Source organism: Meriones unguiculatus, chromosome 4 (assembly GCF_030254825.1).
Source record: "Meriones unguiculatus strain TT.TT164.6M chromosome 4, Bangor_MerUng_6.1, whole genome shotgun sequence".
Taxonomy (NCBI): Eukaryota; Metazoa; Chordata; class Mammalia; order Rodentia; family Muridae; genus Meriones; species Meriones unguiculatus.
Genome location: NC_083352.1, coordinates 61,471,985 through 61,496,810, shown reverse-complemented (window position 1 = coordinate 61,496,810; position 24,826 = coordinate 61,471,985). Strand labels below are relative to the sequence as shown.

At 43.7% G+C, this 24,826-nt stretch overlaps 1 protein-coding gene across 12 annotated transcripts in view; it reads left to right on the top strand.

Annotated features, from left to right (window-relative positions):
* Positions 1 to 24,826, top strand: part of Csgalnact1 (chondroitin sulfate N-acetylgalactosaminyltransferase 1) — a 349,122-nt gene that overhangs the window by 318,390 nt on the left and 5,906 nt on the right. For all 12 annotated transcript variants that reach the window (XM_060381889.1, XM_060381884.1, XM_060381887.1 and 9 more), the window contains 3 exons: positions 1,614 to 1,715; positions 15,615 to 15,793; positions 16,618 to 16,712. In XM_060381889.1, the coding sequence (XP_060237872.1) occupies positions 1,614 to 1,715; positions 15,615 to 15,793; positions 16,618 to 16,712 (376 nt within the window). The remainder of the gene's footprint in view (positions 1 to 1,613; positions 1,716 to 15,614; positions 15,794 to 16,617; positions 16,713 to 24,826) is intronic.

The following is a 24,826-nucleotide window of genomic DNA, read 5'->3' as shown; positions in this document are numbered from 1 at the left end:
AATTTGACCTCTGTAAGTAGGGCCAAGATATTTCTGGAGTCTATGACTTTGATTATTATTTGAATATCAACAATGGAGGGCACAGGAAACATCAAAATATCTCAAAATACCACCCCACCAGCAGAATTTCTCTGCTTGTTGGCTCCCAGGAAACACCATTTCACATTATCTACATACACATATATACATTTATGTATTCATACAGTCACATGCACACACACATTTGAAGAGCACACCTTCAGAAGAACTTAGCCAATCAGATAGACATGGTGTTTGAAAGAATAGGACACAGCATGCAACATATAGTTTGTTGAAGATTAGATCTAGACTAGTCAAGGGCCAAACACCTGGTCCTGGGAGAGCTGAGCCAAATGGCTACTTTGTCAGGATACTGAATCACTAGGTACTGAGCAGAGCAATAGGGCTGTGGTGGCTTTTGTGCATGGAAACCTACTCTCAGAAGCTGTGGTGCCTTGAATAGGTATGGGCCCCATAGACTCATGTGTTAGAATGCTCGGTATATGAGGAGTGGCACTATGAGGAGGTGTGGCCTTGTTGAAGTAGGTGTGGCTTTCTTGGAGGAAGTGTGTCACCAGGGGGCAGGCTTCGAGGTTTCCTATGCTCAAGCCTCGCCCAGTGTAGCACACAGTCTCCTTCGGTTGCCTTCAGATGAAGACGTAGAACTCTGTGCTACGCTGATACCACGTCTGCCTGCACGCTGCCACGTTTCCTACTATCACGATAATGGACTAACCCTCTGAAACTGTAAGCCAGCCACAATTAAATATTTTTCTTTATAAGAGTTGCCTTGGTCGTGGTGTTTCTTCACGGCGTTGGAAAGCCTAAGACAGTAGGAAAGCCTAAGACTCTGCAGGGACTGTGGCTGTGCGGAGTTTTCCGTTTTAAGTCATACTGTTATACCCCAGGCTCATCATCTTCCCAGGTCTAGGGCGTAACAGTACCTTCCAAGTGTACAGAAATCTTCTGACGGAAACTTTCAGGTCTAGGGTTGTATATGTCTGCTTCATCAGTTCATAAGGGCGGAGGTCTCTTCCCACCTGCTTGGAAGGGTGGGATGTACACACAGTACATGGCGCTCCCTCAACAGTCCTGATGACATTGGCTATTTCTAAGGCTTCCCATAGTCTGGAACCAAAGTGTGGTGGTTTACTGTGGATCATTTGGTAAGGAAGCCTGTGTTGTTTGTCTTACACAAGGGAAACATGCACAGACAAAGCTTCTCATTTGCCTTCTCTGGACAGTAGATTTCTCATTTGTGACACAGAACCAACGTCTTAAACCCCAAAGACTTCCTGGAACCCTTTCCAGGACAACCTGAGGTCCCATGATGACTAATACAGTGGAAGGTTGACGCTAAGGTCAACCTTTGGTGTTCTATTGACCACATCTGTATATTTAAATGTATTGGTTTTCCTGAGAAGATAAATCAAAATTGAGTGTCCAACCAGGGTTCCTTTCTCTTCTGTCTTGAGTTTACTTTAAGCCTCTTTTCACTTTATAAAAAATTAAGGAAAAAGAAGAAGGGGGGATGTTAGTTTGTGTCTTCCTGTAAATGTACAGACTGAACCAGACACATGTGTTTTGTTTTCCAGGGAGATGTGTATCCAACAGGATGGGAGAGTTCATCTCACTGTTGTTTACTTTGGGAAAGAAGAAATGAATGAAGTTAAAGGAATACTTGAAAACACTTCCAAGTAAGTGCCAGGAGTCAGAGTAACAAGGATGGATCCACTTAGTTTATTCAACACTGTGTGTGCTGGGAGGCTGACTGTTGGTTGTGCAAAGGAGAATCCAGAACCCTCCCTCCCCAGGAGACCACTTGGTCTGACACTAGTCTTAGTCATGTCAGGATTCAACAGTAGACAAAACTGCCATAGGCAGTGGAGGTGTGGAACATGGGCTGCTGGGAGCTCATGCATAACTGAAGGTAATCTCTCTCAGCACCACAGGTTCAGGATTTTTGTGTTTGCAGCACCAGATTTAGGGAGAATACAACTGTGCAGCAAGCTCCATCTCAGTCACTGTTTGACAGCCTAAGAATATTGCTCGGGCTCAAATTTCAACCATACAGCAAGCAGTCCCACACTTTCGTCTTGGCCTTTCATCCACTATTCATTTGAAGACATCAGGGGCCACCCAGAAGGGGTGGCTGAGGCAGGATACTTGATTAAACCCATCCAGCTGAATAGAAATTACTTAACCAAAACCCTTAGGCCTGGGATTCTATGTTTATAACTCATTGGTCAGTTGAAGAGTATACAGGGGTATTCAGAAGCAGGAAAGATGGAGTCTTTTTCTCTTCCATGATAAATAACCCATGGCATCCTGTACAAATGAGGAAGCCAGCATGGTACACTCATGCTCCATGCTTGTTTGCCAAAGAGGTGTGCAGACTTGGCTGAGAAGTCACATAGTAGCTCTGTTATCTGTGAAGCTTGAGGGCTTTAATAGTTCTCAGTGGCAGAACTAGTCTGAACAGGTCCACATTGTTTAGACACAAACAGGACAGTCTGTTTTGAGTTTCTGGTAAATGGAAATTGGATGGCAATTGAAGAATGAGCTTCAAAGATGAAGAACACTTCCAGTGTTTATCCTCATGCTGTTACCTAACTCATATTAATGGGCATAATTAAAATTTCAAACATCTCAAAAACAGTGGTCATCTGCTACAGCCTTCTGACTAAATTCCCCCTTTCACGCACACACACATCTATTTTTGTAAATAACGTTTTATTGGATGTAGCAGGTCTGTTGATTTACATATTATTTATGGCTATAAAACTCACAAAGCCTAAACAATATACTATCTGGTTCTTTGTAGAAAAAGAAAATTGTTCACCCTTATTTTAAAGCATTAAGAGTTAAAAGTAATAAAGGCTGTGTGTGAGGAGGATCAAATGGAACAAAATAATTGGATACTCTGAATGTGACTGAAATAGAGATTTTCTTGACTCTAATGCATTGCAGTATCCATCCCCTCTTTGCTCAACAGTGGAGAGTTCAGATGGTTAGGGTTCATGTTCACTGCCCAATGGGCAAGTGTAAGCATTGTTGCCAATACCCATTCTTGGACAAAATTATGTTTAAAGTTTTCCAGGAGCTTCAAACCTGCAATCAAGATAGAAAAGAAAATGTGGTGGCCACCCCTAGGCACTGCACCCTAAACTGCTGGCAACTGCTCCATTCCAAAGTATTTTAAAAGTCGGTCAAGGCTTACAAAATTGTCAAATCCTATCCTATTGGGTTTGGCACTTTTTTCATACCTCAAAGGATGTTTGGATACTTGATGATGGTTACACGGATTAAAATTTATGAAAACCTCATGCATAAGTAGAAGGCTACTTCAGACATGTTATAGGACTGGAAGCAGTTCTCCCCATTTCAGGTTTCCATGTCATGAGGATGTGATGCCATGAACATTGTGTGACATATCTGTGCCTTCCTACAATGCTCAAATTTATTAAATAGTGATAAATTCACAAGATAAAATTATTTTAAGGGTTATTTTTATAATATGTGTAAGCATGTTTTACTTGTGTGTGTTTATAAACACTGTGTGCATTTCTGGTGCTCTCAGATCCCCTGGAACTTGAGTTACAACAGTTGTGAGGTGCCTTGTGGGCACAAGGAATTGAACCTGGGTGCTCTGCAAGAGCGGAAAATGCTCTTAACCACCATCTCTCCACCCCATGGTATAGCAACTATAATGGTATCAGTTAGTCAGATAATCTTGTCTACTTTGGTAATCTAACAGAGGCATATATGTGTTCTTTTCTTCTAATCTTAATTTCTAATATGAACTCAACACCACACAGCATATAACACGACGTAAATCCACCTATATATTTATATGCATATCTAGTGGTTACAGAATGAATACAAAAGACTATAGCAGACTTTAAGATGTGTCAGAAGTGGCCCAGAGAAGTGTGAGTAGAGTCTGCATTCACAAAACAAAGCACATGGGACCGTAAGGATGCTGGTGTTATGGGGATTGAGCTCTGGGAGAGTTGGGTTTGAGAGTAAAGATGTAATCAACTGTAGAGACAAGAAGGTACAAACTGGTCTGAACATGAAATGGTGATTCAAGTCCAGACAGGAAGGACATGGATAGGTAGGCAGTCAAGTAGGCCACATTAATAGCCATAGACATAGCTAAGCCAAAGACCTGGGTGCAGTCAGGAGTTCTCTGCTGCTGGTCCTTGATGCACACACCAAGCATCAGATGATAAGCTGATGTGGAGCTGTGGTCTTCGAAGTTCTCAGTGTCTGACACTTATGGGGTCCAGGTGAGGGGGTTACTTACTTTCTCTGTTCTGGCATGTCTAGTAAGTTAGGAGCCTGGTTTTATTGGTAAGACTTTAATATGCCTATGTGCCCTACAGGCTCAATCCACCCTGGTGGATTTAGACTTTGGTTGTATCCTTTGTGCTGTTCGGAACAAGGCATGTGTCAGTGCATGCAGAATGGGTGGTAGCAGACACGTGGTGGGTTTACTAATATATCCAGGAGCCCTGTCATCCACTGCTCTCACAAGCGGTCAAAGCTGCTTGAAGGGCTACAGAGATGACCCGGTGGTTCAGAGGACTGGGTACTCTTCCAGGGAGCTGGAGTTTGGTTCTGAACACCCATGTCAGATAACTCATAACCACCTGTAACTCTAGCTCCAAGGGATCTAGTACCCTCTTCTGTCTTTTATAGGTACCTTCACACATGCCACACACACACACACACACACACACACACACACACACAAATACATACATGTCCATAAAAATACAAATACTTCTTTACAAAAATAAATAAATCTGTTTGTAAAATGGAGTGTCTTGGGGCTAGGCATAGCCTGAAAAAGACATTTGTTACATTGTTTTATAGAATATGGAGTGACTTAGAGTAAGGCCCAGCCTGATATCAACGCCTCGTGAGCAGAAGTCTCAAAATATTCCTTGGTTGGTAAAGAAAGCATAGACTCTGAACAAGGGTGGCAAAATCCCTTGAGTCATAAGGGATGGTGCGCCTGAAATCCTAGAAAACATCCAGAAGTGAGTCCATCAAAGTTCATGCTAAAGATTCCTAGGACTTAGGCTTTGAACTAATGAATGCTACATAACCTTTAGCAAAATTAATTTGCACACCATTTCTCTGTGTGATTCTGTCTGTTGTGTGGATGCTAATGATGCCCATGGTGTCATCCACCAGGTCACCTCTTGTGGGATGCTTAGACATCTATAGTGACTGAATCGATCCTTCCAGAAGAGTTCTCTGGTGTCCTAGCTGACTTTGGGCTTCTTGTGCTGTGATTATTGTGATTCCCTGCAGGCTACTTTCCATTTATTCAACCTCCACTTCTTTCTCAACCTCAGATTCCTCTGTGTGGCTCTTCTTCACTTCTGGCCCTCTAAACAATAGCCATAGAGTCAACAGTATTTACATTAGGCCTGTGAATATGATCTAGTGACTTATATTTCTGTAATACCAATTTTGCAGCTAGATTATAAGCTCTTCAGTAAATGACACTATATCGCATTTATCTTTGTAACCCCAGCACTTGACATGAATTTGTTCATCAAGGGAAAGATAATAGCAAGTAATTATTGGATTTGGATATGCAATAACTCACACACACACACACACACTTCTTTTTTTGTTTGTTTGTTTGTTTGTTTTCACACACAAACTTCTGCCTAAGGCTTTACTTAGATATCTTCACTGTTCTTTTAAGGTGGTAAGAATTTTTATTCAAAAACATTTTGATTCCAGTTATGTTATTTTATTAATGATCTCATTGAATATTCATAGCAACTTTTGGTGCATGCATGTATACATGATATGAGAATGTGTATGCATTTTTATATGTGCGTGGATGGGTACATACACATGTGTGTGTGCAGGTGTGGGAGGGGCTTCAGGCTGTCATTAGGTAGCTTTCCAATTGCTCTTCTCCTTATATACTGATGAAGGGTTTCACCCTGAACTTGGAGCTAGAAGTTGCCGTATGCCTGATTAGCCACTTGTTGCTGGGGTTCCATGTCTGTGTCTGTGTCTACTGACGGCTTCTGAGAATCTGAACTTGGGTCCACATGCTTGCATGGCAGCATTTTAGCAGCTAGGCTACCTCTCCAGGCCCTTTGACCCTTTGTGTCTGGCTTTTTGAGGTAGGTAATGTTATCATCCCTGTTTCATAGCTGAAGCGGCAGGGGCATAGTGAGATTCTTCCTGAGACTCTTAAGAGAGCCAAGGGTCCCTCAGTGCCCTCTTAACATCTGTAATTGTTAGTTGAAGATAATGAGATTTGTAATCAGACTAAATGAAATCCCCTTTATTTGGAGATCTGCATTGTAATTAAACTGTTCTAAATCCAGCTAAGCGCAAGCATTTTAAGAATATCTAAAAATAAAGTTTTATTTAATGACTAGTTTGCAATGTTTCATGTTCTCTTCCTCTGAGTTTATACTTCCTCAATTGAGCTTTGTATTTCAGTTGATTGCTACAGATTGGTATTTTGCAAACTCTGGTTTGTGATTCATTAGAGGATTACAAAATCGATTCTATGGGCTTAGCTGAGTTGTTTTTTTTTTAACGGAATTGAGTAGGTTGCAAAATTTCAGAATGAATCACAGATAATAAGGATACATATTGTTTCATGAAACACTGATTGCACATGTACATGCTTGCACATGTACATGTCCTGCGATGTGAAGACAGTATGTTTCTTTGTAAAGATTATGGTTAAGACGTTGACAAGCTACTGCCACAGAAAACAGTAGCTTGTACAAATTACTTTCCAGAATCTCATTTTAAATGTACCGATTTTCACAGCATTCATGTGTTCTCAAATAAAAGCTTAAGTCAGTAGCTCTGAAATACACATAAGCTTTGGTATGACCTTGGATGCTTTTTAACATGCAGACTGCTTGGCCTAGGACGCTCTGAGGCGACAGGCTTGAGACCCAGCCTGAGAACCAGTATTTCACAGTTTCCTCATGCACTGTTGTGCCTGCTCGTGGTTCACTCTGAGCAGCACCCATCTAAGGGGCCATTTGATTGGAACTGTATGATAGGATATTTTAAAAAGCACAACTTGCAGTTGAATTATCATGTACTGACAAGTACATCTTTGTCTCACTGCAAGGACACAGAGGCATCTTTCTGAGAGGCCGTATCTGAGCATTGAGGCATTGGCAAGACACTAAGATATGGGGCGCAGGCTTCTGGGGTAAGGTACCTGCTGCACAAATGTAAGGACCTGAGTTTGGCTCTCCAGCATGCAAGTAAACTCTGGTGTGGTCCTATGTGTCTATAACCTTAGAACTGGAAGTGGGAGTAGAGATAAGAAAGTCCCCAGAGCTTTACTAGCCAGCTTGTTTATCCAATGAGTGAGCACTAGCTTCAGTGAGAGATTCTGTTTCAAAAGATGGACAGCAATTGTGAAAGACATGTGATGTTGACTCTGGCTTCTGTGCACAAACTCACACATATGTACACACATTAATATACACCTATCCACAGACAAACATGCATACGCATATACGACGCACACACGCGCGCACACGTGCACACACACACACACACACACACACACACAGACTGTTCTACCCGTGTACGTGAGGGGAAGAGAAGCTTGTAGCTGTAGTGGTGGTGCTGTCACAGACCTGCCTGACCACAGAGTGTGGTAACATTTCATTCCTCTTCAAAGTCATGTCATGAAGGCTTCATCCAGATAGCTAAGGGGAAAATTGTGTGTATAGCAGGGCAGGAGGATCACATGTAAATTCCTGCCCTCTAGGATGGCTAAAATCCCAAAGTCAGACAATCACAAATGTCATTGGGACTGTGGAGAAACTGGAACTCTTGCCCACAGACGGTGGAAATGAAAAGTGCAGCCACTAGATGAGAGTTTGATGGCTCTTTAAATGATTTAGGATAGGTGTATCTTCTAAACTAGAAATTTTGTTCCCAGCTAAATCCCAAAATAATTAAAAATAGTCATTTAAACAAATGTGCACAAACATTTAGTGGTATTGTGAGCAATTTGTAAGGTGGAATCAACCCAAATGTTCATTTTCTGCCAAATGAAAAAATTAAAAACTAAAACATGAAATATCCATACAATGAAATACTATTCAGCCATAAGAAGGAGAAAAGTACCAATACATGATTATAATGTGGAAGAAATTCAGAAATGTTATTCTAAATGAACAAAAGACACAAAGGACTGACAATGTCTACTTCCGTTTATGTGAACTATCCAAGATATGTATGTCTTTAAGACTCAAAGTATATTATTACTTTCCTGGAGTTGGGTATATATAGGAAGTGACTATTTATTAGAACATGGGGGAAGGAACAGGGAGGGCAAGACAACATATTGGAAATAGAAAAAGGTGAGAGTTGCTCAATGTTGTGATTACAATAATTGTCACTGAATTCTATACTTCAAAGTAGTTCAATGTCATTTAAATTTTTACTTCAGTAAAATATATACATACATTTAAACAAGTATGTATACACATAGATACGTGTGTGTGTGTGTGTGTGTGTGTGTGTGTGTGTGTGTGGCTTTATTTTTAAGTGAACTTTCCGGCCAATTGATTTCTGTCTTTTCTTAGAGGTTTATTTATTTTTATTTTATGTGTATGAGTGTGTGCTTGCATGTATCTATGTGTACTAAAGGTGTTCAGTGCTCATGGAGGACAGAAGAGAACATCAGAGTCCCATGGAACTTGAGTTGTAGCTGGTTGGGAGCTGCCATGTGTGCTGGGAACCAAACCCAGGTCTTCTACAAGAGCAGTGAGGGTTCTTAGTGGCTGAGACATTTCTCCAGTCTATATTTCTTCTGCATCGCCCGCAGGTCTATGACTACTTTCACTCTTTGGTATGGAGTTTAATACTAAATCCATTGCTTACTAGAGACAAAAGGAGCCAGCACAGTGTCTATTATGTATCAGCCACTGATACATGTGCTGGAGCAGCTTGCTCCAGGCCTTTTGAAGAATTATCCAGATGCCATTGTCCATTTGGACAATTTGTGGGTCATGGCAAGTATGCCTCATGTCAGAGGCAACAGAGCCATGAGTCTGTGCTTTAGAGAGTAAGGAAAGATTAAAAGTATGGGGGCTGAGTCTGTGGTTTGAGCCTTGTATTACTTCTCTGTAACAAAATACCATGACCAAAAGCAGCATATAGAAGAAAGAGTTTTATTTTATGGTTTTAGAGGGTTGGAGTATATAATGGAGGGAAGGCATGGCCATGGGGTTTCAGCCAAACCCCAAAACAAGAACAAATTGGAAGTGGGGAAAGTTATAAACTCTCAAAGCCTGCCCCCAGTGACAGATTTCTTCCAGCAAGGTTGCACAACCTTACCATCAGTTGATGGCTAAATGTCTAAATACATGAGCCTGTTGAGGGACAGTTCTTATTTAGATCACCATGAAGGTAACCAGAGTGAGAAATAAAAGGATGTGTTCCCTTGCAGGTCACAGCCCTGTAGCTACAGTGCAGATTCTATGTGATGGCTTTCCCACACTGATGTAGTATCCATGACACATGTGTTTCCTGAGTAAGGTTAGGGTTCCCTGGTTGGGAAGGAAGTGTCACTTCCTCCTTCACCCTGCTCACAATCCTGCCTAAGGCCTTGGTGCCATGCTCACATGCCCACTCTTTAATTTTCAATGAAAACTCTATGACGAGACCACCTCCTAAATTTTGCCATCTCAAAGTTTTTCAGTATATCAGCAAATTTGTTTACTATCTGTCAAAGCTGACTTTGATTTCCCCATTCAAAAAAGCAAACCTTGTATACATATGCTAAAGAAAGGAAGGAAAGATAAAACAATCCCCTTGTTTGGCCCAAGAGGGTCCATCCTAATGAGCAATGGGATTCAAATGCTTCCACCTTCTCTTCTTAATTGGCAGAGCTACAATTGTACAGAATTTTTAGAATTTGTGGAAAGGCAAATGTAGGCTCTCTATCGAAACTCGCAAACACTGGCGTGTAGGTTCAGAATGTAGAGAATTTAAAATTAATTGTTGGAAGTGCTTACTGTGAAAAACCCGGATGATCATGTTTGGTTTTCGATTCTTCATTGCATTCACATGTCTGCAGTAAGTAGACCCCCTAAAACATTTTGATACTATGCACTATAAAGTTTTAAATTACACATTTATTATAATCCTAGCCTCTGTGCAAAATTTTAATGTATTTTTTTAAATAAAGGGCTATCATGAGAAGTGTCACATGTAAGACAATTTCTCTGCAGCTATGAAAAAAAAATGTCTGTATTAGAACCAACCATACTAGACAGCCAAATCTTTTATCACTTTTAATCCTCTCATTCTGAGAAAGGCAATTAGGAGAATTAAAAGCAACAGAAGCAATTGCTTTCTCAGGTCATCATAACCTCTACAAAAATGACTGCATGTAACCAAGAAGTTCCCACGCAGCAGATCTATTATATCTAAGAGAGGAATTGAGTGGGCAATTCAAGGGTTTTGTCAATTATTAATATAATGCAAGAAGCAATTAGGAATAAGTCATGTAACCTTTTGTGTGTCCATAATAGGAACTCACAATGGTGCAAGGGAGAGACCCGTTCTACATGATCAGTGCCTGCTTCTTGTTATGCCACTATAGATAGGCATGGCACCAAATATTGCATCCCACTGTAAGAGTAAATTAAATATTTCAATACAAATTGCATGCTATTTCTTCTCGGCTCTATTTTCTGTTACTCTGCATTTACCTTATCTTAAAAGCTAAGGATTTTTATTTATTCTTCCAAATCCGCTGGTCCCAGCCTCTTTCAGATGTGGGCAGTGGGCTTATATGAAGCATAAGGGCTTCCTGTTTACCACTTGAGGGTGCTCAATTCACCTTATAGGAAAAGCTCGAGCCTCAGTCATTTCTACTAACTCATCTCTTGCTGAGTCTAGTGTTTTTAGCCTCTCCTTTGTTCCTGTGTGTGCTAGATAATTCCTAAAGGGAGGAGGGGTGTGGAGCTGCTTCCTTGAAAGTATCAGAACCTGCCTCTTGTGCATTGGTACATTTGATACAACAAGGTATTGTGACACAGGGGGATGGGCCAGGACAATAAAAATGCTCCAGGAGGTCTCCTCAGCTTGCAGGGAGGCACTTGAAAGGTGTGGCATCTGAAGAGTGAGAGCCCTTTTCACAGAAATAGATGATAGTGTGTACCAAAAAGGATCTCTGAGAAGATATTCACGCCTTCTTGACTCATCATCATGAGCATCTACTAGCTTTTCACCAGAGTTGGGCAGGTAGATGGCAGACCACAGTGCCCGCATTTTGCCTCTGTGGTCCACACTCGTGGCCCTAGAGTTTTTCCAGAACCCAAGTGAAAATTTCACTGCACCATAGACTTTGAGGTCTTGCTCTCCAGGCAGCCAAGGGGACCCAGAGGTGGATGACAGAGGTAGCTCCGTCCTTCCCAGGCCGTCGAGGACTCTCCCTACCCTGTTTTCTTTGTGCATATGTGTCCCACGAATCAGGGCCTAGTGAGCTCTACGGGCCTCAGAGGAGGACAGAGGAAACTCCCCCTTCCCTCGCCCCTGGGCCTCCCATGCCCAAGGTAGATGAGGGGGACAGTAAGACATGGGTCTGTGAGGCCTGGGCTCAGGTTTCCGGGTCTTCATATGTTCTTGCCCCAGTGACCCCCTCCCCCAGTGAGATAAACAAGGCGTATACCGAAGAGATGCCCTGCTGTGGCTGTCAAGTTTCACATCTTGGATGCTGTAGCCTTTGGGGGAAACACGCACTGGAGACTGGTAGTGGTGCATGCTGGGAAACTGTACAGAATACCTTATCCTCATAGAAAGCCTGGATGAAAAGAAAAAAAAAATTGCTGCTCTGTGAGGGCAGACAAAGAGTTCCTCAAGACCTACTTCCTGAACAATCTTTCTTCGGAAGCAGCACATTCGTGGTAGAGGCCTTTTAAATTAAGGTCATCTCAAGCACTAGTGCTGTGACTGTCCCTCTTTTACTAATGACTGTCATGCAAGCTCAGGGCCCTCCTGACCTCTTGCTGCTAGGGAGCAGATGAAGGTGTCTACTAGGGCAAGCAGCTTGAGGCAGAGTGTGAAGAATTTTTGTACAGAACAAGGTAGATTTATCTGTGTGTTGGTGAACAAATTCATCAGATTTTTGGTCTCCTCTTAAATGCTGTAGCCTCCAGTCTTTTGCTATCCCTTTGCTATTTGTTTGCCAACATATCTCTTATAGGTTGTTGTGTCTTTAACAGTGTTAGCTCAGGCACTCGTGACACTCACCTTGTATTCTTCTACTCAGTGTCAAGTGACTTCTTAAATACCTGTACAAGTGGACTACGGCTATCCCAGCCTGACTTAGCAGTGTCACTGCCCTTCCAACTTTACATTAAAGTATATGTGCCTCTTTCCTAGACAATATATATATATATATATATGGTAAAGCCAAGTGTGGTGGCACATTGCTGTAACCCCAAAACTTAGGAGGCACGCAGATAGTCAGTTTGTGCCTAGCCTGGTCTATATAACATGACCCCAACTCATTAATAAACAAATAAGCTTTTATATTTGAAATCTTTCATGACAGATTTTTGAAATCCTCTTAGGAGAGTTACCTTAGAATTATGAGTCAGCTACAAGTTCAGTGAGCAGTGGTTTGAAATGACAACCTTCCTACGCTGTAAACCAGATATCAAATACCCCTGTAGTGCAGTGGTATAAAAGCTGAAACAATTTGAACAAGACAGACCCTGAATGTAGCACCTGGGAGAAGTGGCTGGAAAGCCCCCTGAATGAGCAGATAGGCCTCTCCCTCAGGTAAAGTTTCTCTTGGCAGCTAAACAAATAGGGCAGGAGGATATCGGCTGTGGTGACTTAGAACAGCTGGGGCTGTAGAAACTTCTAGGAGGCTGGAGGCTGCTTGCCAGGTCCTCATAGCACCTGTGTGTCTGCGGAGACAAGAGCTGTACTTTCCTTAACCAGTGCCAGCTGTAATCCTGAAAAGGTTTGGAACATAGCTCAGTGCTAATCAAAGAAACTGTGAGCTGGAGCCATCAACATTGAGCAAAGGATCAAAGATAATGCTCTGGAGAAGGGGAAATCACAGTACTGAAGTAAATGAGGAGTCACAGTCCAGGACGATGTCAGAGCTAAAGGGGCCTGGGAACTCAGAGAAGAGGGTTTCAGAGAAAGGCAGCAGAGGCAAGAGAATTGAAGCACAGCAAGGGCTAGAACCACTCTAACTTCTATTTATAAATCTACGTTCACACATATTCATAGACATCCTGTTTGTACCTGGTAGGAAGCAGGCACAGTTGTAGGCCTGGATCCTGGTTTGCTGACTCACAGAGCAGGGCTTTTCACTTATCCATAACTTCTGCCTGGATCTCAGGTTGTATGTCCTGTCTGCCCTATCTGGCATCAGAATGAGACTAGGCTGAGCCCATAGATTCCTGAGATAAAACACCAAAGCTTCCTCTGAGATCTGAAAGAAGACAGTAAGTCACGCAAGAGTTGCCAAACTGGCTTGTGTGATTAAATCCCCAGATGCTGGCACCACTTAGCATTTGAAAAGCTTAGGACTTAAGCAATTTGTGTTGACCTTCAGCCAAGAGAGTTATGAAGAATATAAACTATTAATAATGGAAATAGTTTTCCTTCTGTATCTGTTGAATATATCAAGATAGGGAGAAATTGGGGAGTGGTGGGACTGGGCCAAAAAGTAGGAAAGGCAGGGAGTAGGGGGAAAACCAAGCCGGATGGAATCTACTAGGAGACTTGCCAGACACTGGCCCCCTTGGCACACAGGAGCTAAATCAGGACAGAATGAAGCCTTTCATTCTACCTGACGGAAGGCTGTCCATGCCCCACTTGCACCAAATGAATTATGTTTTGCCTGGACGTGTCCCCTTTCAGGAGGTTCTGCTAGTTTGGGGGCAAGTTGAGCAAACTAAGTAATCTTTTTGACTTCAGCAGCTTGGGCTTGGAATCCTTACCTGTGCTGATGACAGCAGGAGCTGGTGCTTATATTGCCAGATCCCCTTGCCACCACTTAAACAGTCACTCTAAAATGGCAGAGGGGACTGTTATCATTCTCTCTTTGCAAATGAAGCAACTAAACAAGAGAGTAAGAAGTGAGTTTGTCCTCCTCAGAAAGCAAACCTACAGTGCAGCCAGGTCTGGTGCCTCATTGCTCTCCAACTGCAAGTCTTCTTTTCTACCATGCAGTGGTGCTGTTCCAGAACTAAGAAGGAAGGAAGGAAGGAAGGAAGGAAGGAAGGAAGGAAGGAAGGAAGGAAGGAAGGAAGGAAGGAAGGAAGGAATTTCAGTGTGTCTGGGGCAACACACATCAAGAACATGCTGCCTAGTCCCTGGACTTGAGCTCAGACTGTTATGTTCAGATCTTAGGGTCCCCAAAGACCACCAGGAGCGGACCACGTATGCAGGAGCTAAGAGCTTCATTCAGGCTTAAGCTCGGTCTCTCCACCATGGCAAGGGATCAGAGAGGAGAGCCTTGAGCAGCTGCAAGGCAGGGTTTTTATTGGGGTTTGAACAAGAAATGGGACTTTCCAGTTTAACAATTACATAATTGGGTGACATTCAGCAAGGGCAAGCTTGTTCCAAAGTGATTGGCTAACTAGCATAACTAACACTGAGCGAGCTATCTGTAGACCTCAGGAATGTTAGGTTGGTGGGCTGCCCAGCACAGATGCCCCACCCTGAGATAAGATACCTTCCCATTCTTGTGGTTGCCTCCAGGCTATTCCTTGGTAGGGAATTTTATGATTTTATTCCTGGAACTGATGATCTATGGCCTAGTTCCTGGGACCCATGACTTGGGGGTTGGGGGGTCAGGCCTGGTCCTCTCAAGATAAGAAGATGCTAGGAAACTATATTCTGCAGTGACCGAGCTTTCTGTACTGGGTTTATTTCAGCGGCCTACATGCATGGATGCATAGAGATGTCTACGGGTTTTATTTCTACTTTACTGATACCGAATCCCATCACAAAGAATGAGCATTAGTGTTAACAATAGCAGTCTCAATATAGAAGAATTAGCAGAAATACAATAAATCAGTTCACGTTGAGGGTTCATTAGTGGGCAGAAGAGATAGCTCAGTGGTTAAGAGCACACACTGTTCTTGGAGAGGACCCACATTTGATCCCCAGCATCCATGATGGGTGGCTTACCGGTAACTCCAGCTGCAGGGGATCTGACACCCTCCCTGGCCTCCATGAGCAGCTGCACATATACACATCACTCTTTTCTTTTTAAAATCAAATTCACTAAAAACTGGGCATAGTCGAATATACTTTTAATGTCAGCTGAGGCAAGGGGATCATGAAATCAAGGCCAGCCTGAGCTGGACGGGGAGACCCTCTCAAAAAACAAAACAAAAGAACAACAAAACTTGGCTAGGTGTTCTCTGTCCTTTGACCCCCAGTGGTGTCTATTCAGTCTTGGCTATTCTTTCCTTACCTGTCACCCAGGGGATAACCCCAGTCGTGCATTTTCTAGGAGCCCTGCCCTCCTAGGTGGTGTGGTGGTGAGTGGCAACCGCTGACCTTCTGCTCCCACCATTCTCTAGAGCTGCCAATTTCGGGAACTTCACCTTCATCCAGCTGAATGGAGAATTCTCCCGGGGGAAGGGGCTGGATGTCGGAGCCCGCTTCTGGCGGGGCAGCAACGTCCTGCTCTTTTTCTGTGACGTGGACATCTACTTCACCTCTGAGTTCCTCAACACGTGTCGGCTGAACACCCAGCCAGGTTTGTGTGGCCGCGTTCTTCTCTTTCCTTCAAGCATTGCTCTCTACACACTGCACTCTGAGGAACGAGAGCGTAGGAATGAGGCTCACCTCCCTCCGGTCACAAAGACAAAGAAGGTGACCTTGTTTAATTTATCCTTGGGTGCGGCACAACAGGCCTGTCGGGCACACTCATTCTGAGACTCTGTCTTGTGTCCTTTTCTTTCTCCTTTGGAAGTCAGATGACTGGGATGTGCACAGGAAACAATACACCACAGGACATGGGCCTAGGAGAGCCACTCAGCTCTAAAGAGAGCAAGGGAGCTCTGGGCTGTTACCAAGGCTATGACTGGAAGAGTCCCCAAATAAAAAAAAAAAAAAGTCTGTGGATTTAAGCACAGCTGATAAACAGCTAAGAATCTTGCTATGTCAATTAAAATGTGGCAGCTCTTTTGGATGTATCAGTAACGAGCAGCTACTCTGAGCCCTCTGTTGCCCAGGATCTCCCTGATCTCCTTTGCTAGCCTTTACGGTTGTGCTAGAAACCAGTGCTTAAGGGTTTTGAGCACGCAGGACAGGGACACCAGGGACACTCAGGACCCTTCCACACTTCCACTGACTGCAAACAACTTGCATATTATTCTCATTCTTCGAGGACAGGAAAGCTGAAGAATCAGACTGACTGGTCTAGCTGCCGAGATACTTCTAAGATGTAGTTTAGAGTTGCGTGAAGAGAAAAGGCGGGTGAAAATGCCTGGGCTATTTCAGATGGCTGAATGCACAGGAACAGGCCCAGCAGTGGAATGAGTCACTCTCTTAAGCAGATGTTTGCTTTCTGATTTGCAGGGAAGAAGGTATTTTATCCGGTTCTTTTCAGTCAGTACAACCCTGGCATAATCTATGGCCATCATGACGCAGTCCCTCCCCTAGAACAGCAGCTGGTGAGTAATTACTCTGCAGATGCCTGTGTGTGGCTGTTTCGTGTCGCTCATTACTAGGGGCACCTGAGCGTGAGGAAAGGTGAGCGGAAACCTGCAGACCAATCCCCTTGGTGGTTTTTAAGTTTTGCAGGTTCTCTGGCCTTTGCTACAAGTGCCATGTTGATTAAAGGTGCTTGCAATATTTAAAAGTGGAAAATAAATAGGAACAGTACCTTACAGGAGGGTAATTTCACACCTTCATAGTTTTCTTCTATCGGTTTAGGACCTGCTTTTATTAGATTATGGCTAGAGCCTGCTTTCTCCTCATCTTTACATGTAGGAAGAAAAATGAGGCTTGTGTTCCCATTTCTTTCTTTTATTGGGGGGGGGGTGGAAAGCAGATGATAGAAAGGGGTGGATCACCATGGTTACAGCGAGTCAGTGGGGAGCAAGGCCCTGATCCTGTCCCCTGGCTGGTCACCCATCTCACCCCATCACTCTGCTACATATCCCTGAACTGGGATATTGGCAGATATTGGCATCAGTGATGGGTCCCAGAAAGGTAGTATTCAGAGAACTAGTGGAGAGACTTCTCTGCAAAGGTCCTGGCTGCATAGGTCATGGAACCCAGGGCCCATTCAATCTTTGACATCACACATAGCTGAAGCAGAAGAGAAAATGAGAAATGAGACAAACCAGGAGAGGATCCCCATGCTCCACCAAGGCTGTTGTAATTGTGTCCCCTTGCCCATGCAGGATAGGCTTCAAGACCCTCACTGGATGCCTGAAATGTGGAATGATACAAATCCATAAATAACACCAAGGCCTGAACGTAGTGTGGCTTTCTCTTATTTCTCTTATACCCACAGTAACATTTCAATTAGACATTCGCAGTGGGAGAGTGACAGCAATGACTAATGATAATATAGAGTAATTATAATAAGATCCTAAGATAAGCATCATTTAAAACAAAGCTTACTCCTTTCTGGAATTATCCATTTAATATTTTCAGACCTCAGCTGATAACAGGATAACAGCTGATAACTCTTAAGCCCTTAAGAGTGTATGTGGCCTTTTCTGTACTGGTGGCTGCCTGGGCACAGAGATAGACCCTGCTTTCGCCCCTCTCGGGGTGGTCTTTCCAGCAGGGAGATTATTTTCGATATTTCTGCTTCCTATTAGCAAGCTTGGAAAGACCATGCTTTTCCCGCTGAGTACCCTTGTGGGGAGGAAGGAAACGGGACATAGACATGGAGATGGGATGGAAGACACATGTTCTGTAAAGTTCATTTGAGTAGCTGACTCGGTGATAGGCTTTCAGAAGTAGCAAACCCATTTCCTCCAACCTGTCCCCTGCCCTTCACCCTCCCCCAAGTAAGCCCTCACAGCTAATGTGACTCTTTACAGAATGTGGCCACTTTGCGTGTTTTCAGAGTGAAGGAGAACCATGTCTCATACATGTCCTAGAATGACATGTATGCTGAAGCCAGAAAGTGCATAAACAGTAGCCTCTTCCTCTGTCAAATACTAGCACTGCAGGTGTAGCAGGTGTCTGCGTTATGGGCTACATTTCTATACGGGCTTTATAGATGAAAGCAATCCAGTTTCGCAGCCAAAGAAACAGTTTTCTCCTTATGGGCAATAAGTGTCCTGTGGATAGAGGCTTCTGGTTTCCCTTCCTAAGAGCTGTAAGCTTCTTTTGGGACTTTAAGGGAAAATGAGATAAAGTGTTTATTTTCTTTCAACCAATGAGAATAAGTTTCTTTGGTTTTAAATAAAGTTCTGTTTTACATTTGACATTGGAAATGATTTTTTTTTTTTTAGATCAAACTCATAAAGGCATTATTTGCTTGTAAGGAATTTTCTTCATTTTGTAATCTAAATATTTTTTTTTTCCTTTCTGGTTCATCCTGCTGAAAGCAGGTAGGATAGACGGCAGGGAGACAGCACAGAAGCAGGCTTGCCAGACCCACCGAATAAGCAGTCCAGGCAGAAATAACTCAGATTTCCCATTGCCATGACTAGCATCCCTGAATCACCCTCCAGCTTTCGGCATTTATCTCTGACGGCATCATTGACCTCTCCTCCAGTTCATAAAGCTGCTGTTGCAGAGCTCAGTATTTAACAATTATCTGGTTCAGTGAAATGCAGCAATTTGTAGGACTCCCAGCCCCAGGGAAATGCAGGATTATGTCCTTTGTTAGACATGTCAGTTTTTAAATTTTATTTTTACTTATGTGTAAGGTCATAGGAGAGTATAGATCCTTTGGAGCTGGAGTTATATTTGATGAAGGTGCTAGGAACAAAACCCAGGCCCTCTTGAAGAGCAGCCAAACCTGTTTGCCACTGAGCCATCTTTACAGACCCCAGATGAACTGTATCATTTATTGCCTAGAAAGGTCCGGTCCAGATCCTGGTACAAGAATCAGAAGAATTGCAATTGTTTTATACACTCAGAAGCAACTGACCAAAGATCCTTCAACCACCCTTCATAGAGACAGAATGACTGGGCCAAAGGCTTCACGCTCGGTGGCTAGAGGGATGGCTCAGTAGAAAAGGGCTTGCTATGAAAGCGTGAGAACCTGAGTTCAGGTCCGCAACCCACCCTAGACAGGGGTGACACACACCTGAAATCCCAACACTGGGGATATGACAGAGACACAGGGGAGATTAGATCTCAACAAGGGAGGTGGGGCAGGACGAGCCAGAAAGTCTAGCCCAAACTTGCAGCTCCAGGTTCACTGGAGAGCTTGTCTCAAAAACTAAGGAGAAGAGTGATAGAGGAAGACAACCTCAGGTCTCTACCGGTGTGCTGTAGAGCACCCACATGCAAATGTGCAAGCACCGGTGGACACTAGCGCACGTGAGCACACATGCACATGCACAAGCGCCCAAAGTTAACATTGCAATGTCTCTGAGTGACAGAGCTCAGCCCCCACCAGGATGTCCTTCCTCTTGAGCAGTGGACGTGATCTGCCCAGCCTCCTCAAGAGAGCTGAGGTGTGAAGGAAATGGCCTGACAAGAATTCTAGAGGCAGACATCAAACTGCAGGAATTAATATAGCAGAAACAGAATGTGTAGGTGGCAAGACACCATAAAATAAAAAGTAATGGCTGGAGATGAGTAAATTAGGAGAGATTCTCTCCTGAGGTTGCATTTTGGCTCAATCTAGAAGGAGACTGTGGGTATTCGCAATTCCTTGATAGCCTTCCCTGGAACACATCAGTGCCTCGGATGAGAGGGGGAAGGTGTGTTCAGAGCAGGGCTGTAATAAAGGTCCCTTATGCAAACAAGAGACAACCTTTCCCCGCAGCCCCATAAATACAGCCTCCTGCTCAATCTTCCAGTTATGAGTTTGCATGGTTATCAGCCCTGTCATTTTGTTTTGCCTGCAATGAAAGCAAGGATTTTAGTATGTGTACTGATGACATTTTTTTTTTAAAACCTGTGCATATGAGCCATTAGTAATAAGTGACACTGTGGGATTTCAGACTAATATTTAAATTTTGGGTTTTAAACCATGAAATGAAACTTGCTGGTACTTTAATGCAGGAACAGCATGCCGAGGGAGGAATGACTGTAATTTGAATCAAAGTGTCCACCTTGCTGGCTCAGCCTGTCGGTTCCTGCTCAGGCCCTTGCGGAAGCCTCCTACTTCTCCTATCTTTAGATTCCGACCCTTCCCACACTCCAGTCTTCCCTCACTCTCTGCAAGAGACTGGTTTTGAATAAACAAATTAATTCCACATTTTTAAAAAAGCATTCATGGCATAAAGCCAATGGTATGGTGGCAAAAGTTTAGCAACCCGCTCTTGGAAAGAAGAAAAAAAAAATGTCCTGGTGATGATATTTGTCAATTTCCATGGTGTAAATAATCCCTTTGTGGCTTATTTTAGGCTTTCCAGTGTGTTACCACAGGGCAAGAGAAGTGCTCAAATCTGGTGAGCCAGTATGGGCTGGCTCACAGGGCTGCCAACTCTGATTTCTTGTTGGGACTGATTGTCCTCCATAAATCAGCTCAACCCGCTTGTAGAGAAAATGCCAGCAAATCCCTCCAACTTGGCAGATAGTGCCAACTCCATAGGCCCCCAAGTCGGCCTGCCATTGTGTGGTGCACCTGCTCTCAGTCTCAGCATGCCGTTCTTGTTTCCCCGAACCACCATCTTACCAATTTTGGTCTCTCAGTGTTGGATGCAGACATTGCAGTGGCAACTGTCACTTAAGGGAGCTTACTTTTGTGACACTGTCAAGTTTATGTGGCTCACTTGTCCTCCTCATCCTCTCTGTTTGCACCCGAACCTCTTTACACACCTCAAACAGCTGCTGTGTGAACGCAGAAATCGATATCAAGTGTCTTCCTTGACTGCTATCCTCCCTAGTTTAATTTATCTTTACTATTTTATAATGTGTTAAGTACTCATTTTTTTTTCTGCCTATTTCCCTCTCTTATGCTAGTCCTATTCTCTATGGGTTCCTGCTTCTTCCTTCTACCTTATTTTTTGAGACAGGGTCTCTCTCAATCTCAAACCCTTCTCCCCTCCCCCCATTCTTTTCTCCCTTTCCTCCCTCTTCCTATTCTCCTCCCACCCCTGCCATCTTTTAATATGTAGCTCATTGATCTATTTGGACAATGGTGGGTAGAGTTAGAGACACACTTCTTCACCACACCTGGCTCTTTGTATGAGTTTTACGGCTCTGAACTCAGGACTTCGTATTTTTGAAGCAATCACTTTACCAGGAAGCCATTTCTCAGCTCCTCTGTTAGCTGGGATTTATTTTTATTTGGGGTTTGAGTTACTGACCATTTATTTCATCCACTGACCTGTGTTTCAGTTTTTAGCATTGCCAGCTAAGCCAGTTCTATGCAGTGTACCCTTACAGGCTTGGAAAGCATACCCTTACTAAAGAGCAAAAGTAACCAGATGCCACCTGAGACTCTCTCACTGTGACCATGTAATTTTCAGCAAGGCAAGTGACATCAACATCTCAGTTCGCACATAGGGAATTCCATGCTCAGAGGGCATAAGTTCCCTAGCTCAGACTCCCGCAGTGGCTTAGTGAGAGAGGGACAGACGTGAGTGCCACACTGTGGGACTAAGCCTGACTGAAAATGACGAGGTGAAGGAAATGTTTTCTTTGACTTCAATGTGCTTCAAGGACCAAGAATCTAGATCCCAGAAATGAGAGCCCTGAAGGATCCATGTCCAGCCTGGAACCATTAGAAAACAAGGTCATCCTTTTTTCCAGAAAATGAGACTCGGTGGAGATCTGGGAGGATATGAGATTTGAGTCTATTATTAAATAAATTCTGGGCACCTTGTGCCTCCATAACATATTATTTCTTAAGAAATTAAACTAGGATCTTCATGGGAATCCTTGCCCTGAGCTCTGCTGCAACAGACTGAATGAATGTGAGCAAATCATTCCTCCTCCTTCTGAAGAGGTCTCTCAAGAAGAGGGCACGTAGCCTTCACCCTGCAACCATCTGCAGAGTTACCACTGGCCCTTCAGGTCCCAGATAATAAAGAGTGCACACTGCATGGTGAGACCTAGAAATTGCTGCATTTATCTAGTATTCATGTGCAGAGCCTGCTCTATCCGTAGACTCTCTCAGAACAAAGCCAAAATGCAGACCCTTGTTCCAAAAGTGTTCAGAATTTAAGGATGGCTGAAACCAAGCATGGGGTCCTGTGTAAGTTTGTGGGCCAGGTGCCTGTAAACATGCCCAGCTCCTAGCCATTCCTAGGACATAGCAGTCTGGTCAGGCCTGGTTTGGTTCTTGGGAGACGCTCTTTGATTTAGAGAGAATCCTCTGCTGGAATTCTTTGTTACCTGCTTAATTTTAAGATGCAGATTGCTTCATCGGCAGCTGTGTGACCCAACATTGCGAAGTCACAGAGGCAACTAGCTGTCTGTGCTCCAGGCTGCCTTTGGGCATTTGGGTTCCCCTCAATTCTAGAGGTTGTTGCTGATGGTTTGTATTTTGATCATAATAAAAAATAATTCCCGCTGTCACAAGACTTACCCACAAAGCTGTGATTCCAGAAACTTCCCCGTGGGAAGACCCAATCTGAAACCCATCCTCTTGTGGTATACTTGGGCCCACAGTCTTTTGTAAACTTCTATGGAGTAGGGAGGTTCTATAGAAAGAGTGGACAAGAGGCTAGCACCAAAAGACATCTTTAAATTGATAGTGGCTCTTGTAAATAGAGCAATGAAATTTAGAGCAAGAGGTATTCCTGTGGTAGAACCCATTGGAATGTATATATTTTTTAACACCTGGGCAGAGAGGTGGAACGCTATGCCTGAGTCGATGTGTATAGGTCAGACTTTATGCCTTGGGATTCCAGAAGGTAAGGACACTTTTTTTTTTAACCTATGGGTCTATATCTAACCACTCCTGACAGTTGTCACCCGCTGGACCACCTATGCTTTTGCTGAGGCACTTGCTGACAAGTGTCTTTCACTTGAAGCATCTTTGTTCCCATAGGCCAGTAGCATGGTTAGCTTAGAATTTTGTTCCTCCTCCAGTCACTGAAGAAATATTTATTAATTGTACAGCTGTATGGACAGCAGTGTCCTGGGTGTTGGAGACTCACAATACTAAGGTTCCCAGGGGCGGTAACTGAAGACAACAAACTGAGGGATAAATGTACCCATGAGGTCATTTCAGAGAGCTGCTAGTATTACAAAGAAGTTAAGGCAGCATCACAATGTAGAAGGGAAACAGGGACTGGCAGTTATATTGGCATTGGCCAGGAGAATCAGGGTGCTCACTCTGAGCAATGGTAAGGAAAAGGTGACCAAGCAGAGACTATTGGGACACCTGAGGTGCCTGTCAGTCTGGGGAGTTTCAGGGTCAGGAAATAGGACTGTGTAGAGAAGAGATTCCCATTGTGTGTGTCACAACCCTCTTGGGTTAGGCAACTCTTTCACAGGGGACACCTAAGACTACCAGAAAACACAGATATTCACATTATAATTCATAACAGTAGCAAAATCAAAATTACAGTTATGAAGTAGCAATGAAAATAATTTTATGGTTGACACAGGATGAGGAACTGTTGCAGCATTAGGAAAGGTTGAGAAGCAGTGGTGTAGAGGCTTGAGGAGGAGCAGAGAAGGAGGAAGCAGGTAGGCCAGGGTGGCTCTTGGAGGGTCTTCAGCAGTAGCATGACGCAATCCTACCAGAAGAGAACTAGAGCGGATCCATTTCTACACGGCTTCTCCCCAAGGGCAACAATCCAGTTAGCAACTTGGCCCAGCAATGGTAGCAGAACCTCTAATAAGCGAAATCCATCTTGCCCTGAAATTAACTACTGTGACACAACCATATCGGTTTCCACAAAAGACTATATTTCAACGACTTCTTCCCAGAGTGGCTTTCTGTGGCTTACCAGCTTTAAAACCAACTAAATACCTGTTTTACACCGCAGCCCTGGGCCATCAATCCATGTGCTTCTATTACACCGCTCCAGCTGAGGAGCACCCTTCCCTCTGTGTCCTTCAGCACACCCTTGATTCCGCCCAGATTGTTGGGACAGCCACTGCTTGGGACAGCCACTGCTTGGGCGAGCCCTCATGCCTTTTCCTCAGTTCTACCTGATTGTGCTTCCAGTACAGAGCTGTCTCTTTCAGACCCTAACCAGAGGACGCTTCACTTCCACTTCATGTCCATGAGATCCCGGGACAGTAGAAGGGCTACTAAGCCATTAACTGCAACAGAAAAAGTTTACCTGACTTGCCAGAGAAGAAACTAAATCCATGTAAAATTTACTCAGTGGAGGTGTCTCCAGATTTTCCTGCCTTACATGGTCCTCTCAAACTTCTCTGGTTTCTACTGGCACATCTTTTGTTTTGTTTGATGTTGGATGAGCTTCACCAGGGTTGCTTGCAAGGGCCTGGGTGAGGATTATTTACAGGAGTATGAGCACCTTCCCAGTGCCTACACTACTGGTACAGATCCCTTTTCCTTCCCCAGCAACCATTAACTGCAAATAAATCCTTGGGGAGGTGCAGGTGGGACTCCGTGAGCTCCTCCCACTCTATGAGAGGCTAAGGAGCCTCATCATGAGCAAGTCCTTGTACCCATAGCACGACATAGCCTTTACACCATTGAACTCTGGGATAAAAG